The following is a 14,171-nucleotide window of genomic DNA, read 5'->3' as shown; positions in this document are numbered from 1 at the left end:
TGAAGGAGCATGTCAAGTGAAAATAACATTAACAGTTCTGTACATGTGCCTGAATCATCTCTTCATAACTGCTGTTGTGCTCTAATCTGCAGTGGTGAAGTGTGGAAAGCCCCCAAACATTGTCAACGGTGGGCCTGTTGTCCCACCTGATGATACGTATGACTATGGAAGTGTCGTGCAATATGACTGTGAGAAGAATTACACTCTGGTTGGAGCTAAATCCATAACCTGCAGTGAGAATGGAGAATTCCAGCCAGCTCCACCTGAGTGTAAAAGTATGTTGAAAGCTTTCCTTTTCCCCTGTTTTTATAAGTATGATTGTTAACAAAACAATAATGAACTGCTTACACCAGGGGTGTCAAACTCACACCATGGAGGGCCTAGTGTCTACTGGTTTCTCCTTTCAATTAAGATGAGCAGATGAGGGGGAGTTCCTTACTAACTAGTGACCTTAATTCATCAATCAAGTACAAGGGAGGAGAACCTGCAGACATTCAGCCCCCCATGGAATGAGTTTGACACAAGTTGCTTACCCTGTAAAATCTATTTGTGCTTCCACTTTTTTCCTCCACCACACAGTCATGATCAAGTTCCAGATGACCTCATCTGAAAGATAAATGTGTAAATATCACCGTATCTAGCTTAATAAAATCAAACATTATCACAGATGTGCATGAGACAGGCAAGCAGTCTAAAGCATGTTTAATGTGTAGGCCTAATCTAATAATCATGATGCAACATTAAGCTCAGAGGAAGTAGGTTTCAATAGAATCTACACTATTTGATAGATAATGATTAGTTGCATTATTCATAAATGGGTGATTATAACATTGTTTATTGCTTCAAGTAGTCTAAAACCAATAAATAATATACTTTTGTCATGTTGTTCACCTCAAAACAGCAGCTAATGACACATGTTTGTTTACGTCTGCAGTGGTGTCATGTCCTAATCCTGTTGTTGAGAATGGTGTTCGGATTGACGGCCGTCCCCCCTATACGTACATGTCTTTTGTGACGTATAGGTGTAATGCTGGATATGAGATGGAGGGACAAGCCAGTCTGACCTGTGAAATAGAAGGCTGGTCAGCTCCTTACCCAACATGCAAAGGTAAGACTGATTTCACTGTTTGTTATTTAACACAATTCAGCATATACTTTAGCTCAGATATTTTGCATCATTTGGTGTTTATGACGGGAATACCAATGTGTCAGCAAACTGTCTTTTTTTAATGGAATTGACCTCTACTCATATAAACACATTGAGGTGTTTTTGATAAGAAAAGATGGTACATGTGTTAGTGTTCATGGTAGTTGTTGTTTTTCTCCATATGCATGCCTGTGCATAGCAACCTCTGGTATTTATTTTCCCTTTTTGCACTTTATTTGTGATGGACTAGCTATTGGGTCCAACACCATTCTACTCCTTGGACCACACTGGCTCATTAAAGCATTTAAGAGATCATAACAGTAAAGTGTTATGACAGACCGGACAAGAATAGTTAGTGGCCTAATTACAGTTGAAGTCGGAAGTTTACATACACTTAGGTTTGAGTCATTAAAACGCGTTTTCAACCACTCCACAAATTTCTTGTTAACGAACTATAGTTTTGGCCAGTCGGTTAGGACATCTACTTTGTGCATGACCCAATTCTTCCAACAATTGTTTTCAGATTATTTCACTTATAATTCACTGTATCACAATCCCAGTGGGTCAGAACTTTACATGCGCTAAGTTTACTCTGCCATGTCAATTGGAGGTGTACCTGTGGCTGTATTTCAAGGCCTACCTTCAAACTCAGTGCCTCTTTGCTTGACATCATGGGAAAATCAAAAGAAATCAGCCAAGACCTCAGAAAAAAATGTAGACCACAAGTCTGGTTCATCCTTGGGAGCAATTTCCAAACACCACGTTCATCTGTACAAACAATAGTAAGCAAGTATAAACACCATAGCCGCGCAGCCGTCATACCGCTCAGGAAGGAGACGCCTTCTGTCTCATATAGATTATTGTACAAATCAATCCCAGAACAACAGCAAAGGACCTTGTGAAGATGCCAGAGGAAACGAGTACAAAAGCATCTATATCCACAGTAAAACTAGTCCTATACTGACATAACCTAAAAGTCCGCTTTGCAAGGAAGAAGTCAGTGCTCCAAAACCACCATTAAAAAAAGGGGACATGGGGACAAAGATTGTATTTTTGGAGAAATGTCCTCTGGTCTGATGAAACAAAAATAGAACTGTTTGGCCATAATGACTATTGTTATGGAGGAGAAAGCGGAGGCTTGCAAGCTGAAGAACACCATCCCAACCGTGAAGCACGGGGGTGGCAGCATCATGTTGTGGCGGTGCTTGCTGCAGGAGGGACTGGTGAACTTCACAAAATAGATGGCAGCATGAGGAGGAAAATTGTGGATATATTGAAGCAACATCTCAAGACATCAGTCAAGAAGTTAAAGCTTGGTCGCAAATGGGTCTTCAATGGACAATAACCCCAAGCATACTTCCAAAGTTGTGGCAAAATGGCTTAAGGACAACAAAGTCAAGGTATTACAGTGGCCATCACAAAGCCCTGACCTCAATCCCATAGAAAATTTGTGGGCAGAACTGAAAAAGCATGTGCGAGCAAGGAGGCCTACAAACCTGACTAATTCACACCAGCTCTGTCAGGAGGAATGAGCCAAAATTCACCCAACTTATTGTGGGAAGCTTGTGGAAGGCTACCTGACTCATTTGACCCAAGTTAAACCATTTAAATGCAATGCTACCAAATACTAATTGAGTGTATATAAACTTTTGACCCACTGGGAATGTGATGAAAGAAATAATAGCTGAAATACATAATTCACTCTCCTATTATCCTGACACTTCACATTCTTAAAATAAAGTGGTGATCCTAATAAAGTGGTGACCTATCACTGAATCCAATCCGGCTGCACGCATACGCCATCGTGCATAAATGCATTTTGACTTCTATTTTAGGCCTTGGCAACGCAGATGCTGGTTGGCGCGCGCATAATAATTGAATAATATAGATTTCTAACTTTATTTTGCAGCGCATGCGACACAAGCGGTGGTCAGCCTGTATGACAGGAAATTTTTACTCTGATTTTAAATGTCAGAAATTGTGAACCTGAGTTTAAATGTATTTGGCTAAGGTGTATGTTAACTTCTGACTTCAACTGTATATGTAATGTCTTTATAGCCCTTTTGACTACAACAAACCCCACTACTGTGGCTACTACAAAGATGTCCACAGTAAGAGCGTTTTGATAATGCTTGGCACAATCCTAATCTGTTTGTTTTTTATATATATAAAAATCACTTACTTTTGTTTATTAGGTACCACCCAGTCACGAAAAAGGATCGTTCCTATAGATAGTGAGTCACGTGGCTTGCTATATCGAGGCATTCGGTTACTGTTCGATTGAACATTTAGAATGGGTAAAAAGAGTGACCAATGCGACTGAGCGTGGTGTGATCGTCAGTGCCAGGTGCGCAGGATCCAGTATCTAAGAAACGGTAGCCGGGCTTCTCCCGCACTAGGCTTTTCACGCACAACAGTGTCTAGGGTTTATCAAGAATGGTGCTACGTGCAAAAAAACATCCAGTCAGCGGCAGTCATGTGGGCGAAAACAGCTTGCTGATGAGGGAGGTTGAAGGAGAATGGCAAGAATCATGTAAGCTAACAGGCAGGCAACAAGCAAATAATAACAGTACAACAGTGGTATGTAGAACGGCTTCTCGGACAGACACAACTCATCGGTCACGGATGGGCTATTACACCAGGTCCAACTCTTATCAGCTAAAAACAAGAGGAGGCACGTGATCACCAACACTGGATAATTGAGGAGTGGAAAAACATTGCCTGGAACATGACAGTTTGTTCAGTTTACTTGAGTGGCCTGTGCAGTCCACAGACCTCAACCCATTAGAGCATCTTTGGGTTTAAATGAAACCGGCTGTTTGCAGCATGAATGTGCCGCCGCCCAGTCTGCAGAAACTGCGTGATGCTGTCGCTTCTTCATGGACCAACATCCCTGAGGAATGTTTCCGACACTTTGTATAATGCCCCGAATAATTCAGGCTATTCTGGAGTCAAAGGGGGGTCTGACCTGGTACTAATGGGTGTACCTAATGAACTGATATTTCCATGACTGACCAGGTGAATCCAGGTGAAAGCTATGATCCCTTATTGATTTCACCTGTTAAATCCACTTCAGTGTATATGAATGGGAGGAGAACGTTTAAAGGATTTTTAAGCATTGAGACAGATTCTGTATGTGTGCCATTGAAATGGTGAATGGGCAAGACAAAATATTTATGTGCCTTTTGAATGGGGTATGGTAGTAGGTGCCAGGCGCACCGTTTTGAGTGTGTCAAGAACTGCAACACTACTGTGTTTTCACACTCAACAGTTTATTTTATTTTACCTTTATTTAACTAGGCAAGTCAGTTAAGAACAAATTCTTATTTTCAATGACGGCCTAGGAACAGTGGGTTTCCCGTGTGTAATGGTCCACCACCCAATGGACAACCAGCCAACTTGACAACTGTGGGAAGCATTGGAGTCAATATGGACCAGCTATGGACCAGCATCCCTGTGGAACGCTTTCAACATGTTGTAGAACCTATGCTGATGGTTAAAGGGGGTGCGACTCAATGTTTTGTACACTCGGTGTACTGTATATAGCCGAGCAATGGCTTTGCTTCTGACCCCTCATGTTCTTCTCCATAGCATTACCTAGCCTACCCGGAGAAGTCAAGTAGGAAAGCTGCCGTTACAGTCAATATTACTCGCCAACGTGCAATCATTGGACAATAAATTAGACGAGGTACGATTACGAATATCCTACCAATGGGACAGAAACTGTAATATCCTATGTTTCACTAAATCGTGGCTGAATTACGACATGGATATTCAGCTAGCAGGATATACGCTGCACCGGTAGTATAGAACCACACACTCCGGTAAGACTCCGGTAACAACAGCTGGTGCAAGAAATCTAAGGAAGTCTCTAGATTTTACTCGCCTGAATATTTCTATTGTGATAAGTTGCAGGCCACACTACTTGCCTAGAGAGTTCTCAGCTATACTTTTCGTGGCTGTTTATATACCACCACAAACAGATGCTGGCACTAAGACCACACTCAGTCAGCTGTATAAGGAAAGAAGCAAACAGGAAACCACTCACCCAGAGGCGGCGCTCCTAGTGGCCGGAGACTTTAATGCAGGGAAACTTAAATCAGTTCTACCAAATCTCTATCAATATGTTAAATGTGCAACCAGAGGGGGAAAAAATCTAGATCACCTGTACTCCACACACAGAGACGCGTACAAAGCTCTCCCTCGCCCTCCATTTGGTAAATCCGACCACAACTCTATCCTCCTGATTCCTGCTTACAAGCAACAATTAAAGCAGGAAGCACAAGTGACTCGGTATGTAAAAAAAGTGGTCAGATGAAGCAGATGCTAAACTACAGGACTGTTTTGCTATCACAGACTGGAACATGTTCCGGGATTCTTCAGATGACATTGAGGAATACACCACATCAGTCACTGGCTTTATCAATAAGTGCATCGAGGACGTCGTCCCCACAGTGACTGTACGTACATACCCCAACCAGAAGCCATGGATTACAGGCAACATTCACACTGAGCTAAAGGGTAGAGCTGCTGCTTTCAAGATGCGGGACTCTAACCCGGAAGCTTACAAGGAATACCGCTATGTCCTGCGACGAACCATCAAACAGGCAAAGCGTCAATACAGGGCTAAGATTGAATCATACTACACCGTCTCCGACGCTCGTCGGATGTGGCAGGGCTTGCAAACTATTACAGGCTACGAAGGGAAGTACAGCCATGAGCTGCCCAATGACGCAAGCCTACCAGACGAGCTAAATCACTTCTATGCTCGCTTCGGGGCAAGCAACACTGAGGCATGCATGAGAGCATCAGCTGTTCCGGACAACTGTGTGATCACGCACTCTGTAACCGACGTGAGTATAACATACACAAGGCTGCGGGGCCAGACGGATTACCAGGATGTGTGCTCCGGGCATGTGCTGACCAACTGGCAGGTGTCTTCACTGACATTTTCAACATGTCCCTGATTGCGTCTGTAATACCAACATGTTCCAAGCAGACCACCATAGTGCCTTTGCCCAAGAACACTAAGGCAACCTGCCAAAATGACTACAGACCCGTAGCACTCACGTCCAAAGTGCTTTGAAAGGCTGGTAATGGCTCACATCAACACCATTATCGCAGAAACCCTAGACACTCCAATTTACATACCGCCCAAACAGATCCACAGATGATGCAATCTCTATTGCACTCCACACTGCCCTTTCCCACCTGGACAAAAGGAACACTTATGTGAGAATGCTGTTCATTGACTACAGCTCAGCCTTCAACACCATAGTATTCTCAAAGCTCATCACTAAGCTAAGGAACCTGGGACTAAATACCTCCATCTGCAACTGGATCCTGGACTTCTTGACGGGCCGCCCCCAGGTGGTGAGGGTAGGTAGCAACACATCTGCCATGCTGATCCTCAACACTGGAGCACCCCAGAGGTGCGTGCTCAGGCTCCCTGTTTACCCACGACTGCATGGCCAGGCACGACTCCAACACCATCATTAAGTTTGCAGATGACCCAACAGCCTGAACAACGACGAGACAGCCTATAGGGAGGTCGTCAGAGACCTGGCCGGGTGGTGCCAGAATAACAACCTATCCTTCAACGTAACCAAGACTAAGGAGATGATTGTGGACTACAGGAAAAGGAGCACTGGGCACGCCCCAATTCTCTTCGACGGGGCTGCAGTGGAGCAGGTTGAGAGCTTCAAAGACCCCAGCCACCCCAGTCATAGACTGTTCTCTCTACTACCGCATAGCAAGCGGTACCAGAGTGCCAAGTCTAGGACAAAAAGGCTTCAACAGTTTTTACCCCCAAGCCATAAGACTCCTGAACAGGTAACCAAATGGTTTCCCGGAATATTTGCATTGTGTGCCTCCCCCAACCCCTCCTTTACGCTGCTGCTACGCTCTGTTTTATCATATATGCATAGTCACTTTAACTATACATTCATGTACATACTACCTCAATTGGTCCGACCAACCAGTGCCATGCACATTGGCTAACCGGGCTGTCTGCATTGTGTCCCACCATCTGCCAAACCCTCTTTTTACGCTACTGCTACTCTGTTCATCATACACTGCTCAAAAAAATAAAGGGAACACTAAAATAACACATCCTAGATCTGAATGAATGAAATATTCTTATTAAATACTTTTTTCTTTACATAGTTGAATGTGCTGACAACAAAATCACACAAATTATCAATGGAAATCAAATTTATCAACCCATGGAGGTCTGGATTTGGATTCACACTCAAAGTGGAAAACCACACTACAGGCTGATCCAACTTTGATGTAATGTCCTTAAAACAAGTCAAAATGAGGCTCAGTCGTGTGTGTGGCCTCCACGTGCCTGTATGACCTCCTTACAACGCCTGGGCATGCTCCTGATGAGGTGGCGGATGGTCTCCTGAGGGATTTCCTCCCAGACCTGGACTAAAGCATCCGCCAACTCCTGGACAGTCAGTTGGTGGGCGGAGTGAGACATGATGTCCCAGATGTGCTCAATTGGATTCAGGTCTGGGGAACGGGCGAGCCAGTCCATAGCATCAATGCCTTCCTCTTGCAGGAACTGCTGACACACTCCAGCCACATGAGGTCTAGCATTGTCTTCCATTAGGAGGAACCCAGGGCCAACCGCACCAGCATATGGTCTCGCAAGGGGTCTGAGGATCTCATCTCGGTACCTAATGGCAGTCAGGCTACCTCTGGCGAGCACATGGAGGGCTATGCGGCCCCCCCCAAAGAAATGTCACCCCACACCATGACTGACCCACCGCCAAATCGATCATGCTGGAGGATGTTGCAGGCAGCAGAACGTTCTCCACGGCGTCTCCAGACTCTGTCACGTCTGTCACATGTGCTCAGTGTGAACCTGCTTTCATCTGTGAAGAGCACAGGGCGCCAGTGGCGAATTTGCCAATCTTGGTGTTCTCTGGCAATTGCCAAAAGTCCTTCATGGTGTTGGGCTGTAAGCATAACCCCCACCTGTGGACGTCGGGCCCTCATACCAACCTCATGGAGTCTGTTCCTGACCGTTTGAGCAGACACATGCACATTTGTGGCCTGCTGGAGGTCATTTTGCAGGGCTCTAGCAGTCCTCCTCCTGCTCCTCCTTGCACAAAGGTGGAGGTAGCGGTCCTGCTGCTGGGTTGTTGTCCTCCTACGGCTTCCTCCACGTCTCCTGATGTACTGGCCTGTCTCCTGGTAGCTCCTCCATGCTCTGGACACTACGCTGACAGACACAGCAAACCTTCTTGCCACAGCTCGCATTGATGTGCCATCCTGGATGAGCTGCACTACCTGAGCCACTTGTGTGGGTTGTAGACTCCGTCTCATGCTACCACTAGAGTGAAAGCACCGCCAGTATTCAAAAGTGACCAAAACATCAGCCAGGAAGCATAGGAACTGAAGTGGTCTGTGGTCCCCACCTGCAGAACCACTCCTTTTATTGGGGGTGTCTTGCTAATTGTCTATAATTTCCACCTGTTGTCTATTCCATTTGCACAATAGCATGTGACATTTATTGTCAATCAGTGTTGCTTCCTAAGTGGACAGTTTGATTTCACAGAAGTGTGATTTGACTTGGAGTTACATTGTGTTTAAGTGTTCCCTTTTATTTTTTTGAGCAGTGTATATGCATAGTCACTTTAACCATACCTACATGTACATACTACCTCAATTAGCCTGACTAACAGGTGTCTGTATATAGCTTTGCTACTGTTATTTTCAAATGACTTTTTACTGTTTTATTTCATTACTTACCTACACACACCTTTTTTTCGCACTATTGGTTAGAACCTGAAAGTAAGCATTTCACTGTAAGGTCTACACCTGTTGTATTCGGCGCACGTGACAAACTTTCATTTCATCAGAGAGTGCCTTTTGTACAGCTGAATAACCTTCACATATTTGTTTTAGTGTTGACAGAGAGAAGACTTTGTCACCGAACACATTAACTCATTGTATTAGCCTAACCTTTGATCCTTTGTGGTAATAGTCTGAGGCTTTTGAATGACCTTAACACCGAGTTAATGTCAGTCTCTGGCTGAGGGAAAGAATCGTCATTGGTTCTGTGTGGTATACACAGCCTAGTATGCTCACTAAATTCCCCTAGTTATTTGTCTAAACTTCCATTGACACTTGAATTATATGTTCAAATGTAATCTGGACGGCATCCAGTGGTAGTTTATGGTGTCTTTTCTCCATCAGACTCTCCTTCACCTGAAACAAAGGATTGATTGTGATCTGAATATATGTAACAATGTACCTGTCAAGTGGTCATGGAGAAAATCTTAACCCATATCAAATGCATGAAGTAATCCTCACTATGTCCTCACAAACGGCTGAATCCTACCTTGAGCTATGTGAGCTCATGGCCTCTAACACGGAAATAAAGTGTTGAATGTGTTGAAATGTAACACTAGTTTCTTCACCAGCATGCCAAGCCACTAACACTACCTCATTCTTTCACTGCATTATTTGATTTGTTTTATCCAACATCCGTATTCTGTATTAGTAATTGTTAAATCTGTGTGTTCTCTATCACTTTTATGTAACCGATTGTGTACCTGACGCCACTCATACAACCCCAGACACCAACAGTAAGCGATCACCCAGTTGCTATTCATCTTTTTGTTGTAGCTATATCATTTTCTCTTTGATTTCAAGTCTTATTTCGGTGATTTCAGCTTCACTGCAAATTCATGTCACCTTCCTTCTGTTTGTTCATTTACAGACAATGCTGGGAAAATAGTAGGCAGTGTTGGTGTACTTGGTAAGTTTCAGCAGATTCTTTTGTTATAAAACATTTTTTATTTTTTTTATGACGAGCAATGTGGATAACAATATCAGTCAAGGAAGAGACTATAGTCTATTACAGTCCAACATCAGAGGTCCCAGACGTGCTTAATGGGATTGAGATCCTGGCTCTTTGCTGGCTGTGGCAGAACACTGACATTCCTGGATTGCAGGAAATCACGCACAGAACGAGCAGTATAGCTGGTGGTTACTGGCCCAACGCTCTTAACTGCTAGGCTACTTGCCGGGGAAGTCGCTCAGGTGGTGAGCATTGGGCAAAACTGGTGGTTTTGTGAGGGCTTGGCTACCTGGTCATCTAGAAATTGTCATGATTACTAGAGTTTTTGTGTTACAGCTCTCGGTGGCTACTCAGGAAATGTGGCCACTAAAAACTCCGACAGTGTTTATGAGCATACATTTTAATTTAATTTGAGATAATAAGGAAAGATGGGTGATTGAGAATGAATTAGAATAATGCAAAATGTTTATTTGGAATGGTGAGCATGATTACTTTTTGAACCTTGAACTGAAACATAATGATCTCAAACTTGGCTTCAAGCTGACATGTTGTGGCAGCTGTTCAGTGATTATATGTGTCAAAGTCCAACAGATTTATCCCGTTTGTGCTCCACAGGTCCACGTTGGTTTTGTAAAAAAAAAAATGCTGGGCAGATGGTTATTTTCAGTGTATAAAGACATTTATTTTTGTGGTGTCTTCTTTTGCAGTGCCAAGTCTTCTACTTTACCTTAGTCTCCTCCTGCTTCATTGAGAAGGAAGGAGTTACAGTAAAATGGCTGCTGTGATGTCCCCTGAATCTACCACCCTCCCAAACACCGGGAATGGTTCATATACTTTAAAAGGAATCTCTATTACACGATGATTAGAAACCTCCCGATAAAGAATGTATTGGTTCACTTGCATTTGGAAGCTTGTGCTTAAGGAGTGGCCTAACTTGATTACTTGTATGTTTCCAGTGTACTTCACAAATCACTCCTAGTCTGATCCTGATTTAACTCATTGCAACATTCTCATGTTAAAATTCACCCATATGTAGGGTCTCTGATTTTCTGGGTGAACGTGCCTCACAAAGCCAATTTTGCCACCTCGGGGGGGGAGAAATTGAAGGAAATCATATCTGTTAAGATAAACAAAACATTTGTAATTTAGTTGAGCAACTTACAGTAGTGAGTGCATACATTTTCATACAAGACCCACAAGGTCTTTATATGTAAGTCATACCAACAAAGGCCACCACTGGTTTGATAGACCAGGTTGCAGATGTGTTGAACCTATCCTATAGCTCATGAACATCTGGTTCAATGGGCTTTCACCAAGTTTTGCTCTAGTCATTGATAAGTCTTAATTGTGTTATTGTGACGTGAATCTGAAAAGCTTGGATTTATTAGGATAACTCTTGGAACACCGGAGACAATGAATGCTAAAGGAATTGATGCTTTATACTTATTTTGTAAAGTGCTAGTTCTTTGAGGGATCAAGGACTCTTGCTCATGATCCAGGTTTGGAGTCTTTATTTGCACTATTATTTTGCAGTTCTACTGTAGATAAGCCAATTAAATATCTATTTTGTAAATTAATGTAAATAAGTTTGAATGAAAATGTTGCAAGAGTCTCTTCCAACAGGACCACTGGATCATGGCGTTCTATAGGCAGGAAACCTGTAGCTCTCGGTAATATCAGGCTCAGCTTAGTGCATTTTGAATGTTCAACGTGCTCTGGATTCTTCACTATGTCAAGGGAAAATACCGAACATTCTGCAGTTGTAGCCTTTTATTTATTTTATATTATCTTGACATTTCCCACTGCCCTTTTTATTCCATTGCTCTTTTACAGGCTGTCCTAATGAAAGTAACAGATTTAATATGTTGTGTGAGAACTAATAGCACTTGTTTTCATAACACTAGGGGTTGCTTCACATATGAAACCAGGTTCTTATTTAGTAGGGCAAGTTTAGAATGTTGCAAATAAAAGTATAATCAATATTGGAGTTCAGTGTCTATTGTATAGTCCATTTGAATTAGCTTTATTCTCATCAATGTACCTTACTAAGTAAGCAGATCGGTGTTAAACATAACCAAACAAGACAATTTTCATCCTTTTTCCATAAATGTCCTCTTTCATTTGATCTTTGAAACTACAATATCCAACAGAGGAGCACAGAATTCACAAAATGAAGTATTAATGTGTGTTTGAAGTATTCTGTGGATCTCACCTCTGTCCCTATATGCTGTACTTTTCTCTTTGGTTTCAGTCTGTGTCTGGAACCTGTTCAATTATCAGTGTGGAACCACTTTAAACTAGTATGTTGTGGGCAGCCAGTTATGAAACATGTTTGTTGCACTTGTTTGATTAAAATGAACTTAATGTACCAATCAATTAAACCTCCATCTTTCTCCACGGGTTAATATTGATACCATAGACTTAGGCATCGCATCTTAGTGTGTAAATGTACATTTGTAATTTAGCAGTGTTCTCATCCAGATTGACTTATCGCACTATTCAATCCGTAGCGCTGAAAATCCGCTTAATAGTGCAATTGACAATTAAAGGCAATGTTCCGGCGGTTGTGGAGACCGCATTCACGCAAACACTGCATATGTCAGCTCAATTGCAAATTACCTTTACATTTTAACACAGATCTTCTGCGATATGGATTGAATCCAGCCCTTACAGTGAGCTAGAGGGGACAACAACTTCTCAGTCATAAGGGCCAAGAGATCAAAGGTGGCTCAAGGTTTAGGTATAGCACCATGGTCTTGTAGTGCATGCATGCTTTGACTGAAAGCCAGTGGAGGAACTGTGCGAAGGAGCAGGGTGACATGGGAGAACTTTGGAAGGTTGAACACCAGGTGGGCTCCATCTTTGTATCTGTCCGATTATGGCGTTCTGGATAAATTGCAGGGGATATCTCTCCCATTATGGCATCTGTGAGAGCATAGGCAGCGCCACTGAGACCATCTCCATTTTGAAGTAGTCAGTTTTCTTCTACATCTATGATTTGGTAAACTAACATAAAGGGTGCATACTGCCACCTGAAGTGTGTTGTTTGAGCAGGTACAAAGCCAAGGTTTGTGATTTACTGCCACCTGCAGTTGTGGAATGTTCACACACGTATAATTATTTGGATGACCAATAGAGATTGATAGATGCCTCTAGTGGCCAAAAGGCAGTTTTAGCATGGGCAGTGCTATTGAGTGCTTCCCCTATTTGTATGTAGTCAGCTGGGTGGTACTTCCAACTTTATTGGCTGTTCCATCCCAGTAATCCTGTTGTAGTCATGCCCAACCGGGTCATCAGGAGGGATCAGCTAATCATGACAAATTGACTACTTCGGAATGAAGGTTCTTCCCGTGTGCTTACAGACACCATAATGGGAACTATATAGGGATGCTTTCTCTAGCATTCTCTATGGGCTGATCCCTCCCGGTGACCTGGATGGAATTATGTGATCCTTCCTTAACCCATAGGAAGTCCTTCCCAGTTGACTAGTTCAAAATGGTGAAAGTCCTCTAACGCTGCCCATGCAAATGTAACAGTATAGCTTCCGTCCCTCTCCTCGCCCCTACCTGGGCTCGAACCAGGGACCCTCTGCACACATCGACAACAGCCACCCTCAAAGCATTGTTACCCATCGCTCCATAAAAGCCATGGCCCTTGCAGAGCAAGGGGAAAAACTACTTCAAGGTCTCAGAGCGAGTTATGTCACCAATTGAAACGCTATTAGCGCGCACCCCGCAAACTAGCTAGCCATTTCACATCGGTTACACAAAATCTGGCTTTTGGGCAATAGAGTTCTCTGTCTCTGCATAATACTGAACTAGCATCCATTGTTAATGTTACAGTATGCTGTGTTTGGGTCTTGGCAGTCCTTGGTTCTTTAACTGATATTTACACATCTCAGATTGGTCTGTGTTATCTTGCCAAACCTGGAACTGCTTTGGGGATAATGTTTTATTATTTAGCTGAAGGGAAGGAAACATGGTCATACATCATGGAAATACAGTATATGCGATGAGACATTTTTTGAGGCAGTAGATTACAGTAGGCTAGTAGAGGTTTCACAAGGAAAAACACTTCCAAAGTAAGGCCGGGATTCAATCTCATCGGCTGTTGATTAATTAAAATGAATCACTCTGTCAATTCATAAGGGGTTGTAAGACCCTTATTGGTATAACATGGACAGAGACCAGCCTTTGAAATCAACCAGCT

The 14,171-nt window shown here is 43.0% G+C and overlaps 1 protein-coding gene across 1 annotated transcript in view; it reads left to right on the top strand.

The window, feature by feature from the left end:
• LOC115132411 (sushi, von Willebrand factor type A, EGF and pentraxin domain-containing protein 1-like) overlaps positions 1 to 14,171 on the top strand; it is a 55,012-nt gene that overhangs the window by 11,049 nt on the left and 29,792 nt on the right. The window contains exons 11-15 of the mRNA XM_065021090.1: positions 93 to 275; positions 935 to 1,224; positions 5,668 to 6,000; positions 6,518 to 6,579; positions 6,667 to 6,869. Of these exons, the coding sequence (XP_064877162.1) occupies positions 93 to 275; positions 935 to 1,224; positions 5,668 to 6,000; positions 6,518 to 6,579; positions 6,667 to 6,869 (1,071 nt within the window). The remainder of the gene's footprint in view (positions 1 to 92; positions 276 to 934; positions 1,225 to 5,667; positions 6,001 to 6,517; positions 6,580 to 6,666; positions 6,870 to 14,171) is intronic.

The sequence above is a fragment of the Oncorhynchus nerka genome, linkage group LG7, assembly GCF_034236695.1.
Source record: "Oncorhynchus nerka isolate Pitt River linkage group LG7, Oner_Uvic_2.0, whole genome shotgun sequence".
NCBI classification, from domain to species: domain Eukaryota; kingdom Metazoa; phylum Chordata; class Actinopteri; order Salmoniformes; family Salmonidae; genus Oncorhynchus; species Oncorhynchus nerka.
The sequence above is the reverse complement of the archived record's forward strand: the minus strand, read 5'-3'. Positions and strand labels throughout refer to the sequence as shown.